Raw genomic sequence first — 21784 nt, forward strand, 5'->3', positions numbered from 1 at the left:
ATTTACTTTTAGGACTGACTTAGAGATCTGTTCTGTTTACAGAGATCTGTTGTGCAATTATCTAATCAAAGAGATATTGCATTATTGCTTGCTTTTATAGGCAGCTCAGATCCGTTAGCCAGTAATAGAGATAGAGATGCATATTGAAAAATGTGCATTGGCTGGTGCTAGGAAAGTGATTGAAGTCAGACACATCTCCATCTTTGTATCTTGAAATGTTCAGAGGAGGATTTACCCCCTAGATAGAGACATCGGGAACATAGTCAGGAAGACAAAGGACAGTACGAGGCGGTCAAACATTCACCAAGTCAATCTGCAGGTAACCATAGCTTTGGTAGGAGATTGTTTTTTAGGATTGAAACAACATTGGAGAGAATGGATCCTTGCCTTCTGGCTGATCCATATGTGGTATCAGGATGGGTGAAGAAGAGGTTGGGGACTGTTGAATCGGTGAAAGTAACTTGAAGTGGACTTGTGAATATATTTTTTGTGTCTTCCATCCTGAAGGAGCAGGTGTCCCAGGACAAGACCTGTGACTTGCTCTGCTATCCGGGCACAATTGAAAGGAATGATAATTGGAGTGATGTTAAGTGTTGAGGAGGACCAACTGAATTTGGAGGACCAACTGAATTTGGAAGATTCTGTGGTGTCTCTTTACCTGAAAAGTCAAGCCACTGCTGAAGCCATTATGGTTCTTTAGGTGCAAAGCTTATTGTAATGTTGCAGACCCGGTGGAGGAATGTGTGGTGAAGCAGAACTGTAAGACACTGTCTGTCCTGCTTTGTTTTGATGCAGAGTCTTTAAAATGTGTTTCAGTAAGGTTGGCTCCTTAACATTCATAGTCATGGATATCAACTGTACTGCAGAAATGGAAACGTAAATCACAGAAAATAGATGTTGTGGTGGCAGCTGCAGAGAAGTACTTGGGTGTATGAGATTTTACTGCAGAGGAGTTACAAGGTGTGTTGAGCGATAGTATTGGATCAGATAGGATAGGTTTAATGGGTGTAGGGTTAGATGGTAGGGACATTTTTTCCCTCCCTTTTGTGTCACAAAGTGGAACGAATTCACGCCCAAAAATAGTAGGCAGAAACACCGGGCTAGATACAACAAAAAGATTAATAGGGCCCCACACACTCCATTGTAGTAGATGGCAGTGTATGCGCCTTTCAGTCGGTTGCGATCAGCCAGTACACATTTTAAAAAGAAGAAGAAGAACGCTGACGTCGACTTCTTCTCCAAAATGGCGACGTGGACCTCAGACAAGCGCATGAATTGGTGCAGTTCTGCTTTGTTGTTAAAAAAACGCACTGTAGGCATGGCTCAGACAAAATCCAGATTGTTGGGAAACAATTTTATTTTATTCTTGATGATATCGTCCATGATGCACATGGCATTGGCTGACGGAAAGACGCTCGTTTTGTTGGACAACCTCAACATCAGAGATACACATGCAATCTTCTTCCGCAGTCTGGCAGGTGGAAGGAATACATGTTCTTTTCTCAGCCATTTGTTAGCTAGCTAGCTACAATTATACGTTTCTTTTCATCCATAACGAAGATTTGTTTTCATTAATTTGTTTTCGTTCCGTTAGTAAGCTAACGTTATCTTAGTTAGCGCTCGTAACTCCACTAACGTTAGCTTGTTAGCTAGGTTGCCAACGCAACGTTGCATAGGATAGGAATAGGTGTCACTACTGGGGCATGTGGCATTGATTTGGGTAAAAAAAAAAAGTAACTAGCTAGCTATCATTGTCGATGTTAAAGGCAAATAAAGGTCGTATCTGTCCACAACTACGTGTCCGGGGCACCTGAGAATGTTAGCTTTTGCACTGTGATTGTACTACTACTTCATACACATTATTTCAGTCCCTACTGCGCATGTACTGTTACATGATGTTTATCCCAAAATGATGCATAAGTGTGTGTTGTTTTTATGCACTAAAAATGCTGTGTTAACCCACCCTGGGCATCAAAATGGTTTAAAACAAAGTAACTTAGCGGACTTATTTCCAAATCAATTTCCACCAGGCTGATGTAGTTCTATGTCCCTCTTTGCAGATCGTGGCTTTGACCTTTCATTCAAGACTGCAGATGATCCTTCTCTTTCCCTGATCAAATATGGCCAATTTCTCTATGACCACCTCATTATCTTCTCCCCATCCGTGGAAGGTTAGTTACCTAACATTGCAGTTCTAATTTTTGACATTTCTTATCTTGCATCAAATCATTTTTGTTACAACAAACAGTACAAAATATTTAATGCAACTTTTATCCTTTTAAGACTTTGGTGGCAACATCAGTGTTGAGACAATCACTTCCTTCATCGATGGTGGAGGCAATGTCCTGGTTGCTGCAAGCTCTGATATTGGTAAGTGAAAAATATATTATTCTTACTTGTGTAAAAACCACAGATGTTGTTTCTACAACATGTACGTGCTGACCGAACTAACCAAGATGTTGCAAAATAAATGTACACGGGTTATTTAATAATTTCATCCAAACATCAACAAACTTGGTTCCATTTTAGGGGCTTGACCCGCTGCAAGTCCTGCCTCTCCCATCTACTCATTGGTTTTTAGGAGCATACTAACCCACGTGGTTGATTGAAAGATGAACAAGATCCACACGCCAGTCCAGTTGGTGGTGGTAATGCACCTTAAAGTTGGTTGCCAACTGCCATATAGAATCCACAGAAGAATAAGAATGAAGGAGGGAACATTAATTAAATAAAACTAACTTTAAAACTAACTAGGGTTCCCTTTTTATCTATGGATTAATTGTCAGAGTAGAGAACACATGATTTTGCGACTCAAAATTGGTCAACATTTTACAAAGAAAAAAGGACTAAGTAAAATAACAATCCAATGTTTATCTCCCAGGACAAATTAGCTAGCAACAGCAAGCTTGCTAAATATCCATGAATGTTTCATGTGTGTTTCGACCTGTCCAATAATGAATATAGTTCATTCACAGTTGGTTTGGTATTTAAACCTGCGTGTCATGAGCACGTCTGATGGGGATAGACAAAACATGAGTCGGTTTGGTCAGAATGTTTCACAGTAACTAATGCCATTCTCCTGTAATCTCCTTTGTCCTAGGTGATCCTCTGAGAGAGATAGGCAGTGAATGTGGAATTGAGTTTGATGAGGAGAAGACTGCTGTCATTGATCATCACCATTACGATGTGTCAGACCCTGGTGAGGTAAGCAGAAGAAAGAACATTCTAATGTAAACCTTTTAGCATTAGGTTTTGCAATTGCTTACAGGGGCATGTGTCAATGCACTTCTGTAATAATGTAGAATTCCCAAGTTAAGTCTCAGGAAAAGGTGTGAAATGTGTATTGAGTGACCATTAAAATTGCAGAGCACTTGAGGTAGGCGAATGAAGTGAATCATAATAGGTAAACTTCCCCCCTATTCCTTCCCCTAGCATACCCTGATTGTTGCTGATCCAGACAATCTTCTGAAGGCTCCCACTATTGTCGGGAATCCCAGTGACAAACCCATCCTCTTCAAGGGTGTTGGGTGAGTCTACCATTACAGTTGAGAACAAGTATTGTCAGTTCTAAACAAGGGAGTTACTACACTGGTATTATGTTGTTATACCCCTATGGACATATTTTTCTATGGTAAAGGATTTTTGTCGTCCTCTGCCCTTCTTCCAGCATGGTGGCAGACCCAGATAACCCCCTGGTCCTGGACATTCTGACTGGCTCCTCCACCTCCTACTCCTACTTCCCTGACCGACCCATCTCTCAGGTAATACCAGCACTGTTTCCTTCCTTATCAAACATTGTCCTTTGAAATTTGACTAACTTATGTGTGTAAGGTGTTTATAACTGAAACTTTATATTTTGGTTGACACTACGCTCTCCTTTCTGGACAGTACCCCCATGCTGTTGGAAAGAACACTCTTTTGATCGCTGGGCTCCAGGCCAGGAATAACGCCCGAGTGGTATTCAGTGGCTCACTGCACTTTTTCAGCGACGCCTTCTTCAACGCCGCTGTTCAGAAGGCCACACCTGGCTCCCAGAGGTAACCCTCTCTCATAATGCTTTTCATCATCTGCTCTGTAGTTGCCTGCCCTACTTTTATCCTGATTTTCTTTGTTCAATAATCACCTTTTATATTTTAAGAAATGGAATAACTGTGTTTTAATTCCAGTCTTGGATCTCTTGTAGGTACGCTCAGACTGGGAACATGGAATTAGCCGAGGCTCTGTCCCGTTGGGTGTTCAAGGAAGCCGGTGTACTCCGGGTGGGAGCCGTTACACATCATCCTGTGGGGGAGAGCACCCCCCCTGCAGCTTACACCATCACAGACCTTGTGGTGAGTCACTATTTAATCCATCAACATCTCGTGGTAAGACATTTTTGCTGTCCATTATGACAGTATTTAGTTATTTTTCTTATTTAACGAAACATTAAAATGTGAAAATATGCCAATTTAGCTAATGTGAATGAAAAAAGGCATGAATATTTTTGTTTTTTTACTCCATAAACTGTGGCCATTATGTTGTTTCTGTCCTTTTCCTCTGACACAGGAGTACAGTGTTGTAATTGAGATGCTGTCCGAGGGCAGCTGGATTCCCTTTGATGGGGAAGACATCCAGTTGGAATTTGTGAGAATCGACCCCTTCGTCAGGACCTACCTCAAGAAAAATGGTATGAGCATTTCAGAGATTACTCTTTATTTTCATGATTATTTACATTGTGGAAATTGATTGAACAGTTTTCGATGTCAATCAAATATTTATATTTACCTGAATAGGAGATAAATACAGCGTCCAGTTCAAGTTGCCTGACGTGTATGGAGTGTTCCAGTTCAAGGTGGACTACAACAGGCTAGGCTACACACACCTGTACTCCTCTACTCAGGTGAGGGAACTGTCATGTTTTGAAATGGAAGGCTCTTGAGTATATCAAGGGCTACACCAGCTAATTCATTGTACGTGTCACACTATAAGCAAACAAAGTATAGTACTCAATTGCTAATGTATACATGTCCTCTCCCATAGGTGTCGGTGCGTCCTCTGCAGCACACGCAGTATGAGCGCTTCATCCCCTCAGCGTTCCCTTACTACGCCAGTGTCTTCTCCATGATGGGAGGACTCTTTGTCTTCAGCATAGTCTTCCTTCACATGAAAGAAAAGGAAAAATCAGACTAGGGAGATGAAACGTTTCGAGAAAAGCTTATTAAATTAGGAGGGAGGGGTGGTAGATTAAGAATTTGCCTTATTGGGGTGAAGGTTCTTGGTTGCTTAAATCGTCTGGAGGTGTCTGCAAGAAGAGTTGGTGAGAATTGAACATGTTGCTTCTCTATTGGTTGTGGGGGAATTTAATGAGGGCTTTGCAGGCAAACTAATTCAGCTGTGGCTGAGATTTTTTGTAATTCTGAAAATAATACACTTGTGCACAGATAATTTGAGTGATTATTTTACACATCTCTGAATTCAGTCAGCAATTGGATATGGTTGCTTCATGATCTCAATAACAGATGGAACACTTGTTTGGAAAAATCCCATGAATGTATGTTTTTCACACCCCCTTGTATGAGGATAAAAACATCTTGATGCAGTACATGCACTGAATATTTTTGTTTTGTCTGATCAAAAAGTCTTGCCAATAGAAACACTAACATGTTTGCAACAAACGTTACACAAATCCTTAAACTACAATAAAATGTTGACATTCCACTCTGTTGAAGTCTTATTACTATCCTTAATCTAATTTAGTAACCCGCAGCTGGATCAATTGTGTGTATATATAAATCATTGAGCTGGATAGGGTAGAGAACATGTAGTTAGTTAAAAAAAAAAAAGACAAACTACAGCAAAAAAACAGTTACCCACATTTGTTGGAGGTGATGTTAGTGGGTCACGAGCTCGTTGACAGGCATTTGGTGACTTATCAGTCAATTCTATAACTTCAAATGGCCAGCTGCTAAATTTAACCATATACAGTACAGTATAAAGATGGGCAGAAATTGCTTCCCAAATGGAGATACCCGATCACGCTTCTAGGCCATGTCATGGCGACGTTGGCTAGCTAAGCTCATGCGCAGAAACACTTCTTCGGCTCTAATGATGGTCTCGCGCCGGAATGCGCACGTGCTGGACGTCGACTTAAAGGCACTCCTTTGATATAAAGTAATTTTTGACAAAGGAAAACGTGTCAATTTCACAAGGTTGGAGTAATAACATGTTCAATTACTTAAGACGTGGGCTCGAATCTAGGTTGTGTATTGACATGTCTAGAAAATTAACTATAGAATACCCTTTCACTTCTGTAATTGAATTGTTAAATCCGAAACCCCGGTCTGTTCCGCAAGCGTTCCCGGAAGCCTCGCGATGTTGCACCTCTGGCTTTAGAAACTGGGTTAGCATTGTCTTGAATATATGCTTCTGGACTAAACATCGAGCTTGTTAAAAATAGGTCATGGTTTCTACATTTTACATCATAAAGTTGAACTACAACATAAGTTTAAACAAGTTGAGTGCTAGCTAACTACACAAAGTAAAAGTTACCGGCTACGACAGCAGGATATTTACTCCCTACTAGCGCTGACGCCAACTAACGTGCTGGCCAGTTCGGTTGACTAACGACGTTAGCCATTCGAACCTTAGTAGGAGGACTAGTATGAGGGAGGACGACGTTGCCAGTCAACGTTATTAGCCATGGCCATGTTGTCTTATGCTAGTTGTTACATTACCTAGCCAGCTCTTTGTTTGATATGTTGTTCGCTTCGCTAGCCAATTATCAGTGTTGAAAATATATGGCTGGCTAGCTTTGAGAACATCGACAGCAGACCACATTGAGACCCCTGGAAATCAGCTGACAGCTGCAGGCAGCCAAGGAGACCAGTCAGTGATGGATCAACTCAAAGTCAAGGACCGAATATTGGAAAACATTTCTTCGTCTGTCAAGAAGGTAAGACTGATACCAAGTCTATACACATACCGTTAGCTGATCTTACTAACATGACTTTGAGCTAACTTATTTGAAAACGGTAAACACCAGTATTACCATGATAGGTGGGCCTGACTCATCGTAGAAAACAGTTGCTGACTATCTGTGAGGTCTTTGAAGATTGTTTAGCTAACGTTAAACACATGGATTACGTTTGTAATGTCATGGGTGTTTTGTCTTGCTAATTTAGCTTACACTGTGTTGTATTCGCTAATGCTGTCATGTAAACAAACACTTTCTTGCTTCTAAAATTCTGAGTCACGGCCAATTCAACAACCCTCGGGTCAGCTAGGTCTATTTTTGAAGGCCAAAATAACTTTTGTTGCTTATTTTCCAAACACATTTCAATATGCTTGCTTAATATAGGCATAGTTACGCATACTGTGACCACGTTCAATTTGACTTCTGGGTTACTTAATCAATTAAGCTAAACCCTGGTTGAATGTTTGTTGATGTTCATCCTTTGCATACACCTGTACAGTTAACGTTCAGTCCCATCCTTCCAAAGTATTTGCACTGTGCCAGACTGACAGTGCTTTAATAGACCTTGCCTGGTATGATTTTCAAGTCCTCTCCAGTTTATATTCAGTTTGTTCCTGTTCCCAGTCACATGATCATCATCAGGTGATTGGAATTTAAGATCCCACATTCCTTTATATTCAGTCAGTCCTGTTAAACTAGTCTTTTCAGGGGTTATGAACAAAAGTCTGATTAATGCTTTTAAGTCAGTCATAGTAATACCATTTGGTGGATCAGATGTACAGTAGCAATTATCCAATTTCAGGCTCCATGCTTGCAGATATCTGTCACTGAGGGACTCCTCTCAACATCTCATGAAGAAGATATCCCTATATTTCTAGTTTGGCTGTGGGCTGAGTACTCTTGTCAGCTCCATATGTTTTGTGCTCTGACTGCAGTTGCAGAGTTATTTTGCTGCCTGTGAGGATGAAACTCCAGCCATCCGGAATCACGACCGGGTCCTACAGCGACTGTGTGAGCACCTTGACCATGCTCTACTCTATGGGTAAGAAGACTGAGCCAAATCTGCTCAGTACTTTAATACATCCTAACTCCGTTCAATTCTCATAGTCTGTGCATTGCAGGCTGCAGGATATCTCCTCAGGTTACTGGGTACTGGTTCTACACTTCACCCGCAGGGAATTGGTCCGGCAGGTAGACGAGCTCCAGCACATAGCAACCAACCTTGGGCGAAGTAAGAACACCATTTTTATTGCTTTCTTACGCACACATCCACATTCAGTCTTGTGGGCAACTTGAGAAACAAACGTTTCACAGCAGTTAACCCTAATACATACATGCCATTTCTGTCAATCAATTCATACACCTACATTTACTGTGATAAAATGAATGACATATGTTAGCCAGTGGTTTGCCAATTGTAAGTTCCTCTTGTGCCACATGCCAGAAATGTAGCATGATGATGTTATTTGAGGTCAGGATTACAGTAATTACCATTGGTGTTTGCACATATGTTTCTCTTTTTACAGAAGTTTCTTTGCAGGCCTACTTATTTGCAAGTTCAGGCAGGAAATAAATAATACATGGTACTAGTAAATATGACCTACATATGCCCATGTTTGTCCCTTGTTTATATTTATTTTCTATGCAGGTCGTGCCTGGCTATACCTAGCACTGAGTGAGAGCTCCTTAGAAAGCTATCTCCGTCTCTTCCAAGAGAACCAAGGATTGCTGCAGAAGTATTACTTCAAGTGAGTGTTCTGAAGAGCCCTAAATTAAAATCAAATATATTTTTTTCACATGCACCGAATACAACGGGTGTAGACTTTACTATAAAATGCTTGCCTACGAGCCTGTCCCAACTATACAGAATCAAAAGATAATAAAAATAGTAACACAAGGAATAAGAAAATACAATATTTAATATATGCATACATACACACACACACACACATACAGTGGGGCAAAAAAGTATTTAGTCAGCCACCAATTGTGCAAGTTATCCCACTTAAAAAGATGAGGCCTGTAATTTTCATCATAGGTACCCTTCAACTATGACAGACAAAATGAGAGAATAAAAATCCAGAAAATCACATTGCAGGGTTTTTAATGAATTTATTTGCAAATTATGGTGGAAAATAAGTATTTGGTCAGACCTGTAACTTTTTCTTTAAGAGGCTCCTCTGTCCTCCACTCGTTACCTGTATTAATGGCACCTGTTTGAACTTGTTATCAGTATAAAGAGGACACAACGAAACCTATTCCCCCTCAGGAGACTGAAAAGATTTGGCAATGGTCCTCAGATCCTCAAAAGGTTTTACAGCAGCACCATCGATAGCATCGTGACTGGTTGCATCACTGCCTGGTATGGCAACTGCTCGTCCTCCGACCGCAAGGCAGAGGGTAGTACATGCAGCCCAGTACATGACTGCGGCCAAGCTTCCTGCCATCCAGGACCTCTATACTAGGCGTTGTCAGAGGGAGGCCCTAAAAATTTGTCAAAGACTCCAGCCACCCAAGTCATAGACTATTCTCTCTGCTACTGCACAGCAAGCGGTACCTGAGCGCCAAGTCTAGGTTCAAGAGACTTCTAAACAGCTTCTACCACCAAGCCATAAGACTCCTGAACATCTAATCAAATCGCTACCCAGACTATTAGCATCCCCCCTTTTTATGCTGCTGCTACTTTCTGTTATTATCTATGCATATGCATAGTCACTTTATTAACTCTACCTACATGTACATATTAAACTCAATTACCTCGACTAACCGGCGCCCCCGCACATTGACTCTACTGGTACCCCCTATATATAGCCTCGCTATTGTTATTTTACTGCTGCTCTTTAATTATTTGTTACTTTAAAAAAACATTTTTTATTTAAACTGCGTTGTTGGTTAAGGGCTTGAAAGTAAAGCATTTCACTGTAAGATGCATGTGACAAATAAAATTGGATGTCAGGTTCTAATGTTTCCTCTGGCCTTCCTGACCAATTAATGATGGATTCTAATAAAGTGAAGGATAAAGCCCATATTGTAGGGGTTTTTAACAAGCACTTCATGTACAGTTGAAGTTACATACACCTTAGCCAAATACATTTAAACTCAGTTTTTCACAATTCCTGACATTTAATCCTTGTATAAATTGCCTGTCTTAGATCAGTTAGGATCACCACTTTATTTTAAGAATGTGAAATGTCAGAATAATAGTAGTGAGAATTATTTCAGTTTTTATTTCTTTCATCACATTCCCAGTGGGTCAGAAGATTACATACACTCAATTAATATTTGGTAGCATTGCCTTTAAATTGTTTAACTTGGGTCAAATGTTTCGGGTAGCCTTCAACAAGCTTCCCACAATAGGTTGGGTCTATTTTCACCCATTCCTCCTGACATAGCTGGTGTAACTGAGACAGGTTAGTAAGGCCTCTTTGCTCTCACACGCTTTTTCAGTTCTGACCACAAATTTTCTATAGGATTGAGGTCAGGGCTTTGTGATGGCCACTCCAATACCTTGACTTGGTTGTCCTTAAGCCATTTTGCCACAACTTTGGAAGTATGCTTGGGGTCATTGTCCATTTGGAAGACCCATTTGCGACCAAGCTTTAACTTCCTGACTGATGTCTTGAGATGTTGCTTCAATATATCCACATAATTTCCCCTCCTCATGATGCTGTCTATTTTGTGAAGTGCACCAGTCCCTCCAGCAACAAAGCACCCTCACAACATGATGCTGCTACCCCCGTGCTTCACTTTTGGGATGGTGTTCTTCGGCTTGCAAGCGTCCCCTTTTTCCCATCAAACATAACGATGGTCAATATGGCCAAACAGTTCTATTTTTGTTTCATCAGACCGGAGGACATTTCTCCAAAAAGTACGATCTTTGTCCCCATGTACAGTTGCAAACCGTAGTCTGGCTTTTTTATGGCGGTTTTGGAGCAGTGGCTTCTTCCTTGCTGAGCGGCCTTTCAGGTTATGTCGATATAGGACTCGATATAGGACTTTACTTCCGGCGCCGACAGAGATGGCCGCCTCGCTTCGCGTTCCTAGGAAACTATGCAGTTTTTTGTTTTTTTACGTGTTATTTCTTACACTAGTACCCCAGGTCATCTTAGGTTTCATTACATACAGCCGAGAAGAACTACTGAATATAAGATCAGCGTCAACTCACCATCAGTACGACCAAGAATATGTTTTTCGCAATGCGGATCCTGTGTTCTGCCTTACAACCAGTGCCATGGAATGGTTCCCATGCAGCGACCCAAAAAACGACTCAGAAAAAGAGGGAAACGAAGCGGTCTTCTGGTCAGACTCCGGAGACGGGCACATCGTGCACCACTCCCTAGCATTCTTCTTGCCAATGTCCAGTCTCTTGACAACAAGGTTGATGAAATCCGAGCAAGGGTAGCATTCCAGAGGGACATCAGAGACTGTAACGTTCTCTGCTTCACGGAAACATGGCTAACTGGAGAGACGCAATCCGAAGCGGTGCAGCCAGCGGGTTTCTCCACGCATCGCGCCGACAGAAACGAACATCTTTCTGGTAAGAAGAGGGGCGGGGGCGTATGCCTTATGGCCAACGTGACATGGTGTGATGAAAGAAACATCCAGGAACTAAAATCCTTCTGTTCACCTGATTTAGAATTCCTCACAATCAAATGTAGACCGCATTATCTACCAAGAGAATTCTCTTCGATTATAATCACAGCCGTATATATCCCCCCCCCAAGCAGACACATCGATGGCTCTGAACGAACTTTATTTAACTCTTTGCAAACTGGAAACGATTTATCCGGAGGCTGCATTCATTGTAGCTGGGGATTTTAACAAGGCTAATCTGAAAACAAGACTCCCTAAATTTTATCAGCATATCGATTGCGCAACCAGGGGTGGAAAGACCCTGGATCATTGTTACTCTAACTTCCGCGACGCATATAAGGCCCTGCCCCGCCCCCTTTCGGAAAAGCTGACCACGACTCCATTTTGTTGATCCCTGCCTACAGACAGAAACTAAAACAAGAAGCTCCCACGCTGAGGTCTGTCCAACGCTGGTCCGACCAAGCTGACTCCACACTCCAAGACTGCTTCCATCACGTGGACTGGGAGATGTTTCGTATTGCGTCAGACAACAACATTGACGAATACGCTGATTCGGTGTGCGAGTTCATTAGAACGTGCGTTGAAGATGTCGTTCCCATAGCAACGATTAAAACATTCCCTAACCAGAAACCGTGGATTGATGGCAGCATTCGTGTGGAACTGAAGGCGCGAACCACTGCTTTTAATCAGGGCAAGGTGTCTGGTAACATGACTGAATACAAACAGTGCAGCTATTCCCTCCGCAAGGCTATCAAACAAGCTAAGCGCCAGTACAGAGACAAAGTAGAATCTCAATTCAACGGCTCAGACACAAGAGGCATGTGGCAGGGTCTACAGTCAATCACGGACTACAGGAAGAAACCCAGCCCAGTCACGGACCAGGATGTCTTGCTCCCAGGCAGACTAAATAACTTTTTTGCCCGCTTTGAGGACAATACAGTGCCACTGACACGGCCTGCAACGAAAACATGCGGTCTCTCCTTCACTGCAGCCGAAGTGAGTAAGACATTTAAACGTGTTAACCCTCGCAAGGCTGCAGGCCCAGATGGCATCCCCAGCCGCGCCCTCAGAGCATGCGCAGACCAGCTGGCCGGTGTGTTTACGGACATATTCAACCAATCCCTATACCAGTCTGCTGTTCCCACATGCTTCAAGAGGGCCACCATTGTTCCTGTTCCCAAGAAAGCTAAGGTAACTGAGCTAAACGACTACCGCCCCGTAGCACTCACATCCGTCATCATGAAGTGCTTTGAGAGACTAGTCAAGGACCATATCACCTCCACCCTACCTGACACCCTTAACCCACTCCAATTTGCTTACCGCCCAAATAGGTCCACAGACGATGCAATCTCAACCACACTGCACACTGCCCTAACCCATCTGGACAAGAGGAATACCTATGTGAGAATGCTGTTCATCGACTACAGCTCGGCATTCAACACCATAGTACCCTCCAAGCTCGTCATCAAGCTCGAGACCCTGGGTCTCGACCCCGCCCTGTGCAACTGGGTACTGGACTTCCTGACGGGCCGCCCCCAGGTGGTGAGGGTAGGCAACAACATCTCCTCCCCGCTGATCCTCAACACTGGGGCCCCACAAGGGTGCGTTCTGAGCCCTCTCCTGTACTCCCTGTTCACCCACGACTGCGTGGCCACGCATGCCTCCAACTCAATCATCAAGTTTGCGGACGACACAACAGTGGTAGGCTTGATTACCAACAAAGACGAGACGGCCTACAGGGAGGAGGTGAGGGCCCTCGGAGTGTGGTGTCAGGAAAATAACCTCACACTCAACGTCAACAAAACTAAGGAGATGATTGTGGACTTCAGGAAACAGCAGAGGGAACACCCCCCATCCACATCGATGGAACAGTAGTGGAGAGGGTAGCAAGTTTTAAGTTCCTCGGCATACACATCACAGACAAACTGAATTGGTCCACTCACACAGACAGCATCGTGAGGAAGGCGCAGCAGCGCCTCTTCAACCTCAGGAGGCTGAAGAAATTCGGCTTGTCACCAAAAGCACTCACAAACTTCTACAGATGCACAATCGAGAGCATCCTGGCGGGCTGTATCACCGCCTGGTATGGCAACTGCACCGCCCTCAACCGTAAGGCTCTCCAGAGGGTAGTGAGGTCTGCACAACGCATCACCGGGGGCAAACTACCTGCCCTCCAGGACACCTACACCACCCGATGCTACAGGAAGGCCATAAAGATCATCAAGGACATCAACCACCCGAGCCACTGCCTGTTCACCCCGCTGTCATCCAGAAGGCGAGGTCAGTACAGGTGCATCAAAGCTGGGACCGAGAGACTGAAAAACAGCTTCTATCTCAAGGCCATCAGACTGTTAAACAGCCACCACTAACATTGAGTGGCTACTGCCAACACACTGTCAATGACACTGACTCTACTCCAGCCACTTTAATCATGGGAATTGATGGGAAATGATGTAAATATATCACTAGCCACTTTAAACAATGCTACCTTATATAATGTTACTTACCCTACATTATTCATCTCATATGCATACGTAGATACTGTACTCTATATCATCGACTGCATCCTTATGTAATACATGTATCACTAGCCACTTTAACTATGCCACTTGGTTTACATACTCATCTCATATGTATATACTGTACTCGATATCATCTACTGTATCTTGCCTATGCTGCTCTGTACCATCACTCATTCATATATCCTTATGTACATATTCTTTATCCCCTTACACTGTGTATAAGACAGTAGTTTTTTTTTTTTTTTTGAATTGTTAGTTAGATTACTTGTTCGTTATTACTGCATTGTCGGAACTAGAAGCACAAGCATTTCGCTACACTCGCATTAACATCTGCTAACCATGTGTATGTGACAAATAAAATTTGATTTGATTTGTTTTACTGTGGATATAGACACTTTTGTACCTATTTCCTCCAGGATCTTCACAAGGTCCTTTGCTGTTGTTCTGAGATTGGTATGCACTTTTCGCACCAAAGTACGTTCATCTCTTGGAGACAGAACACGTCTTCTTCCTGAGCAGTATGACAGCTGCGTGGTCCCATGGTGTTTATACTTGTGTACTATTGTTTGTACAGATGAACGTGGTACCTTCAGGCGTTTGGAAATTGCTCCCAAGGGATGAACCAGACTTGTTGAGGTGTACAATTTATTTTCTGAGGTCTTGGCTGATTTCTTTTGATTTTCCCATGATGTCAAGCAAAGAGGCACTGAGTTTGAAAGTAGGCCTTGAAATACATCTACAGGAACACCTCCAATTGACTCAAATGATGTCAATTAGCCTATCAGAAGCTTCTAAAGCCATTTTCTGGAATTTTCCAAGCTGTTTAAAGGCACAGTCAACTTAGTGTATGTAAACCTCTGACCCACTGGAATTGGGATACAGTGAATTATAAGTGAAACAATCTGTCTGTAAACAATTGTTGGAAAAATTACTTGTGTTGTGCACAAAGTAGATGTCCTTAGTGACTTGCCATAACTATAGTTTGATAACAAGAAATTTGACATTTGGATTGGTTGAAAGTGAGTTTTAATGACTCCAACCTAAGTGTATGTAAACTTCAACTGCATGCTGTACGTTTTTGATAATGTTGGGGCTCAGGCTTCTAATGTAAGCTCTGTTACTGTAAATTAAATGCCCTTGTGAACCATTTACATTTTGAGCCTGTTTCTTATGCTAAGGTCTGTAAAGCTCTACAGGCAAGAGACACTAAAAAGTTTGCAGGTCCATACAACCGGGATCTCTCCTACCTCTAAAAGATAGCAGCTGGTATTATTACACATTGTCAACTTGAGTCGCTTGACCAATTCCATACCCAGCATTTGGAAATCTGCTTATATTAGCAAGATTCCTCAGATGCTAATAACTATCATCCTATCTCTAAACTCCATATCCTGGCCAAGGTCTTTGAATCCCTGATGAACACACAGTTAAAAAACGTATTAATTGAAATGAACATACTGAGAGCAGTTCAGTCTGGCTTTAGATCAGGGCACATCACCAAAGCTGCAGCTATGCCAGTGGCAAGTGACAGCATTTGGGAAATGGGATGCAACCGAAGTTGCATCTATATGCAGATGCTAGTCATTTATTAATGTTCTCCTTCTCTGGTTCAGGCTGTTGAAGATCTCCAGACTGCTTTTCAGTTACCGCAGGACTCCCTTTATGGTCTCCAACTGGTCTTGAATGTACAGAGAGAAAAAATGCATGACCTTTGCCGGAGCTCACACTCAGCCAGAGTGTGAGCTCATTGTCGCAACATCCTCTCACTGCCAACTGCGTTTATTTTTTAGCAAACTTAACATGTGTAAATATTTGTATGAACATAAGATTCATCAACTGAGACATAAACTGAACAAGTTCCACAGACATGTGACTAACATAAATGGAATAATGTATCCCCGAACAAGGGGGGGTCAAAATCAAAAGTAACAGTCAGTATCTGGTGTGGCCACCAGGTGCATTAAGTACTACAGTGCATCTCCTCCTCATGGACTCTACCAGATTTGCCAGTTCTTGCTGTGAGATGTTACCCTGCTCTTCCACCAAGGCACCTGCAAGTTCCCGGACATTTCTGCAGGGAATTGCCCTAGAACTCACCCTCTGATCCAACAGGTCCCAGATGTAGTCAATGAGATTGAGATCTGCGCTCTTCGCTGGCCATGGCAGAACACTGGCATTCCTGTCTTGCAGGAAATCACGCACAGAACAAGCAGTATGGCTGGTGGCATTGTCATGCTGGAGGGCCATGTCAGGAGGAGCCTGCAGGAAGGGTACCACATGAGGGAGGAGGATGTCTTCCCTGTAATGCACAGCATTGAGATTGCCTGAAATGACAACAAGCTCAATCCGATGATGCTGTGACACACTGCCCCAGACCATGACGGACCCTCCACCTCCAAATTGATCCCGCTCCAAAGTACAGGCCTCGTGTAACGCTCAATCCTTCAACGATAAACGCAAATCAGACCATCACCCCTAGTGACACAAACCGCGACTCGTCAGTGAAGAGCACTTTTTGCCAGTCCTGTCTGGTCCAGGGACGGTGGGTTTGTGCCCATAGGCGACATTGTTGCTGGCGATGTCTGGTGAGGACCTGCCTTACAACAGGCCTACAAGGCCTCAGTTCAGCCTCTCTCAGCCTATTGCGGGCAGTCTGAGCACTGATGGAGGGATTGTGCGTTCCTGGTGTAACTCGGGCAGTTGTTGCCATCCTGTACCTGTCCTGCAGGTGTGATGTTCGGATGTATCGATCCTGTGCATGTGTTACACGTGGTCTGCCACTGCGAGGACGATCAGCTGTCCGTTCTGTCTCCCTGTAGTGCTGTCTTAGGAGTCTCAGTACGGACATTGCAATTAATTTCCCTGGCCACATCTGCAGTCCTCATGCCTCCTTGCAGCATGCCTAAGGCACGTTCACGCAGATGAGCAGGGACCCTGGGCATCTTTCTTTTGGTGTTTTTCAGAGTCAGTAGAAAGGCCTCTTTAGTGTCCTAAGTTTTCATAACTGTGACCTTTTATTGCCTACCGTCTGTAAGCTGTTAGTGTCTTAACGACTGTTCCACAGGTGTATGTTCATTAATTGTTTATGGTTCATTGAACATGCATGGGAAACAGTGTTTAAACCTTTTACTATGAAGATCTGTGATGTTGTTTGGATTATCTTTGAAAGACGTTCCTGAAAAAGGGAGATTTTTGTTGTTGTTGAGTTTACATAAAGGCAGGGTTTAGTGACTAGGCATAAGGATAGTTAAGAAGAGTAAAATGATGAACAGAGTAGTAGCAGCATATGATGAGTATGAAAGTGTGTCTGTATGACTAATGCGTATAACCCTTATTGTACATAAACCATCTGCTTTGAATCTCTTCCCAGAAATGCATTGGTGTGCAGCCATGATCACCTCACACTCTTCCTCACATTGGTGTCGGGACTGGAGTTCATTCGCTTTGATCTGGAGTTGGTCAGTTATTAGACAGTGCTTTACAACCATTATAATTCATATTAATACACTTCCAACGGTTCAGGCTTTAACCAAATAATCTAAACATAGTATTTGGTTTGTGTGTAAAACTAATAAATAGTTCAGTCAAAAGGGGATGTGTGATGTAACATCAAGAACACTCTCAAACCCCAATTGTTTTCTGGATGTTAGGATGTCCCTTACTTGGATGTGGCACCCTACATGCCGGAGTACTACAAGCCCCAGAATCTGCTGGACTTTGAGGAGCGCCTTCCCAGCTCTGACAGCCTTTCTCTGCTCTCCTTCACCTCCCTCACCTCTACCAACCTGGAGTGGGACGACAGCGCCATCGCCCCGTCCAGCGAAGGTCGGGCTCCACCTATCCATCTCTTTCATTTTCTCCTTCTCCACCTCTGACTTTTCTCTCCACCCCGTCTCTCCCCGTCTGTCTTATGTGGTGTCACTAGTCTAATTCATAGGCTGGTTTGTCAAGTAATGAAGTATTGATGCTGAAGTTTGATCGATCAGGAAGACACTTGTGGCTCATGGGTTTTAATGTAGAAATAGTAGCTTAGCACTCACATTGAAGTGCTCTTCATTGATCACATGGCACAGTATATGAACTCCAGGGTGTGAATGCTTTATCTCCTGTCACTTTCCATAAACCGTTGAGCCCCCATTAATTTGTAGTTTTCTCTGCCTATCCATACCAGTAACTGTTCTCATCAAGTGTATCATATTTCTCTCATATGTCACAGTTTCTACCTCTGTCTCGGGCCTTCCAGTTCTAACGTTGAGTCTTATCCCTCCTTTTTAGATTATGATTTCGGTGACATCTTCCCCATGTTGCAGCCAACTGCAGACTGGGAAGGTGGGACATGGTTACCCCTCTCCTCCCTTCCTCCCCGATCACAGCATCATGCATGTCCTCCATCCCACAGTGTGTGCTCAATGCATTCTGGTCCTCTGTGTAGTCAGTGGTTTAATTGGAGTATCTCAATTGCAATATCAATGCTGAGAGGGAAATGGTAGAGAAGTCAATGAAGGGGCTTCTGTTTTATGCACTTTAGTTTATTGGGAAGTAGGCTAGATGGATTCGTAAGCATATTAACATCCACTGTTGCTGTGCTTTTACACTTATCTTTTAAGACACTACTGAATCACCTTTATGCAAGAAAATGTGGCACTATTGCCAACATTTCATACGATTTTATTGCCAGGTAAGTTATTTTCTAAGCAGACATTTCTATGCACTGGTGAATTGTTAATGTTGTCTATTATGTTTTAATTAACCACGCAACGTTTATTTTACAAGACGTGACCTTGAAGCTTACGCAGCATTGATGTGGAATAATACTAGAGAACTGCCATGCCTGATGTATCTGGTACTCACTCTGTTTGGTGTCTGCCGGCATATATGTGGTATATCCTCTATTTCTCATTGGAACCATTGGATTGCATGGCTTTGTTCTACGTTCAACTCTGCCTTCAAAGCTTTTGTCACCAACTGTAGCATGTACTATAGCACTGCATACCACTGCTGGCTTGCTTCTGAAGCTAAGCAGGGTTGGGCCTGGTCAGTTCCTGGATGGGAGACCAGATGCTGCTGGAAGTGGTGTTGGAGGGCCAGTAGGAGGCACTCTTTCCTCTGGTCTAAAAAAATATCCCAATGCCCCAGGGCAGTGACACTGCCCTGTGTAGGGTGCCGTCTTTCGGATGGGACGTTAAACGGGTGTCCTGACTCTCTGAGGTCATTAAAGATCCCATGGCACTTATCGTAAGAGTAGGGGTGTTAACCCCGGTGTCCTGGCTAAATTCCCAATCTGGCCCTCAAACCATCACGGTCACCTAATAATCCCCAGTTTACAATTGGCTCATTCATCCCCCTCCTCTCCCCTGTAACTATTCCCCAGGTCGTTGCTGCAAATGAGAACACGATGTGTTCTCAGCCAACTTAACAGATAAATAAAATAAACTGTCACTGCATTCATTTGACATAGTTTCACCAATGCCTGTCACTCAAAAAGATTGTCTTTTTTTCTGCCTGCCTGTCTTTGTCCTGTGCATCCTGTGGGAAATGTGTGGTTGCGTGCCCTAATCCCTGTCCCAGCCAAAGCACCACCAGTATCCATTCTCATTATTTGGATCCAGAATGTGTACAGTATCTGTAGCATACTGTATGTGTGAATGTTCTGCTATTTTGTTTACTATGTGTGTTCCTCTCCCGTCCTGCCTCAGAGGGTGACCTCACCGACCCGGTTATCTGTCCTCGCTCCAGCGCCTCAGACCCTCAGACGGTCTTCAAAGACTCTGTGATCCTCCGGGCTGCCATCATCCCAGTAAGGGGAACTTCCCCGCCCCGCAGCCCCACCAGACACAACCCCTTCAACGAGGACTCAAACAACAACACCTCGGCCGACATCACCCCCGTCCACACTGCTAGCCGCCACCCCCACGACACCACCACCACCGTGGACGACACGGAGAGCACCAGCAACGAGCTGGAGGTTACTAGGTACAGCACACACTCCTAACATTAGTCTCTATGGGTAAAACTACATGAGATTTAGGCTAGTTAGCTGCTTAGCCACTAACTGGTTATCAGGTTTATGTTGCCCACACTTTTTCTCAGCCTCAACACACAGAGCTTGGAGTTATTGAATCCAAATGGCATGTTCCAACTTCATTTTAGCTCAACAAACATCGGGGTTATCAGGTCAAGCGAAGCCCTCATTTATTGGCACACTCATACAGGTCAGCAAGTCACCTAGCTTTTTGGCTTGTGAAATGTTAGGAATTCATATGGACCTAGGAGGAGTACACATGGACTAACTATTATGACGTACTGCTTTTCTTTCCACCAGGATGGCTACACGAAGGAAGCCTGCCAAGAAGCGCCATGTCGTGAAGGGCTCCAGCAACTCCTCGGTGAGCAATGAACAGAACACAGCGGCCTCCGAGCAAGCGGAAGTAGAAGACGGAACCCAGGCGAGAGGGGGAGAGGGGCTGGATGGAGACTCCTGTAGCCCCTCTGTGGGGCCGCCGCAGGGCTCAGGGGCCGAGACAGTGAGGAGAAGGAGAGGGATGGGGGATGAGGAAGGCCAGGAGGAGGATGAGTCTCCTGCGGAGGGTCTCCTGCGGCTGCCGGAGATGACTGACACCTCCATGGACAGTGTTGGCCAGCCTCTACGTGATGTTATGGACCGGCTCAATGGAGCTCTGGACGGGGGGCAGGCCTGGTGGCGACCAGACAGAGAGGAAGAAGATAAGGGGGAGGAGGGGGAGAAGACCCATCAGAGTTCCCTCCCTAGAAGGTCCTCCTCTGGCAGCCCTGAAGCCAACTCCCAGCCCCCGGGGCAGCAGCCCTTTCGGGGGGATCCGATTATTGAGCCGCCTGACTCGGAAGCTGGGGCCCTCCTCCTGCTGCGCCCTGCTCTGGCCCCGAGCCCCAGCTTCCTGCAGGCCCCTCTGGCCCCTGCAGACTTTTACTGCTTTATCCCCCACAGTCCAGATGCTGCTGCCACGCGTGGTGGCCACCATGACACTGCAGGGCATGGCCAGCCGCAGGCTCTTCCTGGTGGCCATGAAGATGAGGCAGAGGCACCACCAGGAAAGGACCCCTTCTTAGAGGAGGCAGGGGTGGTTGAGAATGGATTGCCTGCTGGAGAAACTGAAGAGGACAGGCTCAGTCCAACAGAAAACTCCCATTCTGCAGAATTCAAGTGAGTTGGGAGATTAATTACACATGTTTGGGTGAACCATGAATGGAACCTTTTTTAATTATTGTCTAAGCTGGGGGGGATGTTCTACCCTGCTAACATAGAACTGTTTTAAGATGGTCATACCAAGGATCATTGAGCTATTTTATTTAGAATTTTAGAACCCATTTAGGTATCAAAAGAATATATAAAACATGTATTTGAAACATTGAATTTGGCCACAAATTAACCCATATAAACGCATTGAATAACAGATTCATACACTTAAGTGTCTGTCCTATATCTGAGCGATTATTTAAAAAATGTAAGAAATTATTACATTTTTTACCCATATTTAACCAATTGTTTTGGGCACTAAACTACTTCCATAATACACTGAGTAAAAACATTAGGAACACCTGCTCTTGACCTGGGGAATCCATGTGAAAGCTATGATCCACTTCAATCAGTGTAGATGAATGGGGAGGAGATAGGTTAAAGAAGGATTTTTGCAATAATCAATAATAATGTAATACTAGTAAAACACATAATAAATAAGAA

General features: G+C 43.8%; 2 protein-coding genes across 3 annotated transcripts in view; both read left to right on the forward strand.

The window, feature by feature from the left end:
• Positions 1 to 1225: 1225 nt before the first annotated feature.
• Positions 1226 to 5695, forward strand: LOC112232571 (dolichyl-diphosphooligosaccharide--protein glycosyltransferase 48 kDa subunit). The gene is made up of 11 exons (XM_024399630.2): positions 1226 to 1478; positions 2061 to 2171; positions 2284 to 2370; positions 3101 to 3204; positions 3433 to 3527; positions 3668 to 3761; positions 3889 to 4037; positions 4184 to 4331; positions 4546 to 4666; positions 4773 to 4879; positions 5020 to 5695. Exons 1-11 carry the CDS (start codon positions 1244 to 1246, stop codon positions 5167 to 5169), a joined length of 1401 nt encoding a protein of 466 aa, XP_024255398.1. The 5' UTR covers positions 1226 to 1243; the 3' UTR covers positions 5170 to 5695.
• Positions 5696 to 6062: 367 nt separating this feature from the next.
• LOC112232569 (pleckstrin homology domain-containing family M member 2) overlaps positions 6063 to 21784 on the forward strand; it is a 48286-nt gene continuing 32564 nt past the window's right edge. Inside the window, exons 1-9 of one of the 2 annotated variants that reach the window (XM_024399625.2) lie at positions 6066 to 6931; positions 7888 to 7994; positions 8074 to 8183; positions 8601 to 8700; positions 17438 to 17525; positions 17718 to 17892; positions 18343 to 18396; positions 19764 to 20040; positions 20390 to 21247. In XM_024399625.2, coding sequence (XP_024255393.1) covers positions 6872 to 6931; positions 7888 to 7994; positions 8074 to 8183; positions 8601 to 8700; positions 17438 to 17525; positions 17718 to 17892; positions 18343 to 18396; positions 19764 to 20040; positions 20390 to 21247 — 1829 coding nt within the window. In that variant the 5' untranslated portion in view covers positions 6066 to 6871. Of the gene's footprint in view, positions 6932 to 7887; positions 7995 to 8073; positions 8184 to 8600; positions 8701 to 17437; positions 17526 to 17717; positions 17893 to 18342; positions 18397 to 19763; positions 20041 to 20389; positions 21248 to 21784 lie in introns of both variants that reach the window. The other variant, XM_024399626.2, reaches the window with a different exon arrangement.

The sequence above is a fragment of the Oncorhynchus tshawytscha genome, linkage group LG16 (assembly GCF_018296145.1).
Source record: "Oncorhynchus tshawytscha isolate Ot180627B linkage group LG16, Otsh_v2.0, whole genome shotgun sequence".
Classification (NCBI taxonomy): Eukaryota; Metazoa; Chordata; class Actinopteri; order Salmoniformes; family Salmonidae; genus Oncorhynchus; species Oncorhynchus tshawytscha.

Bases quoted from the DNA above. Each gene is read 5' to 3' on its own strand.
- LOC112232571 (XM_024399630.2), top strand. From the start codon at position 1,244: ATGGCGACGTGGACCTCAGACAAGCGCATGAATTGGTGCAGTTCTGCT. The intron at 3,528-3,667 runs GTGAGTCTACCA...CCCTTCTTCCAG, and splicing joins ATCCTCTTCAAGGGTGTTGG to CATGGTGGCAGACCCAGATA. The intron at 4,667-4,772 runs GTATGAGCATTT...TTACCTGAATAG, and splicing joins GACCTACCTCAAGAAAAATG to GAGATAAATACAGCGTCCAG.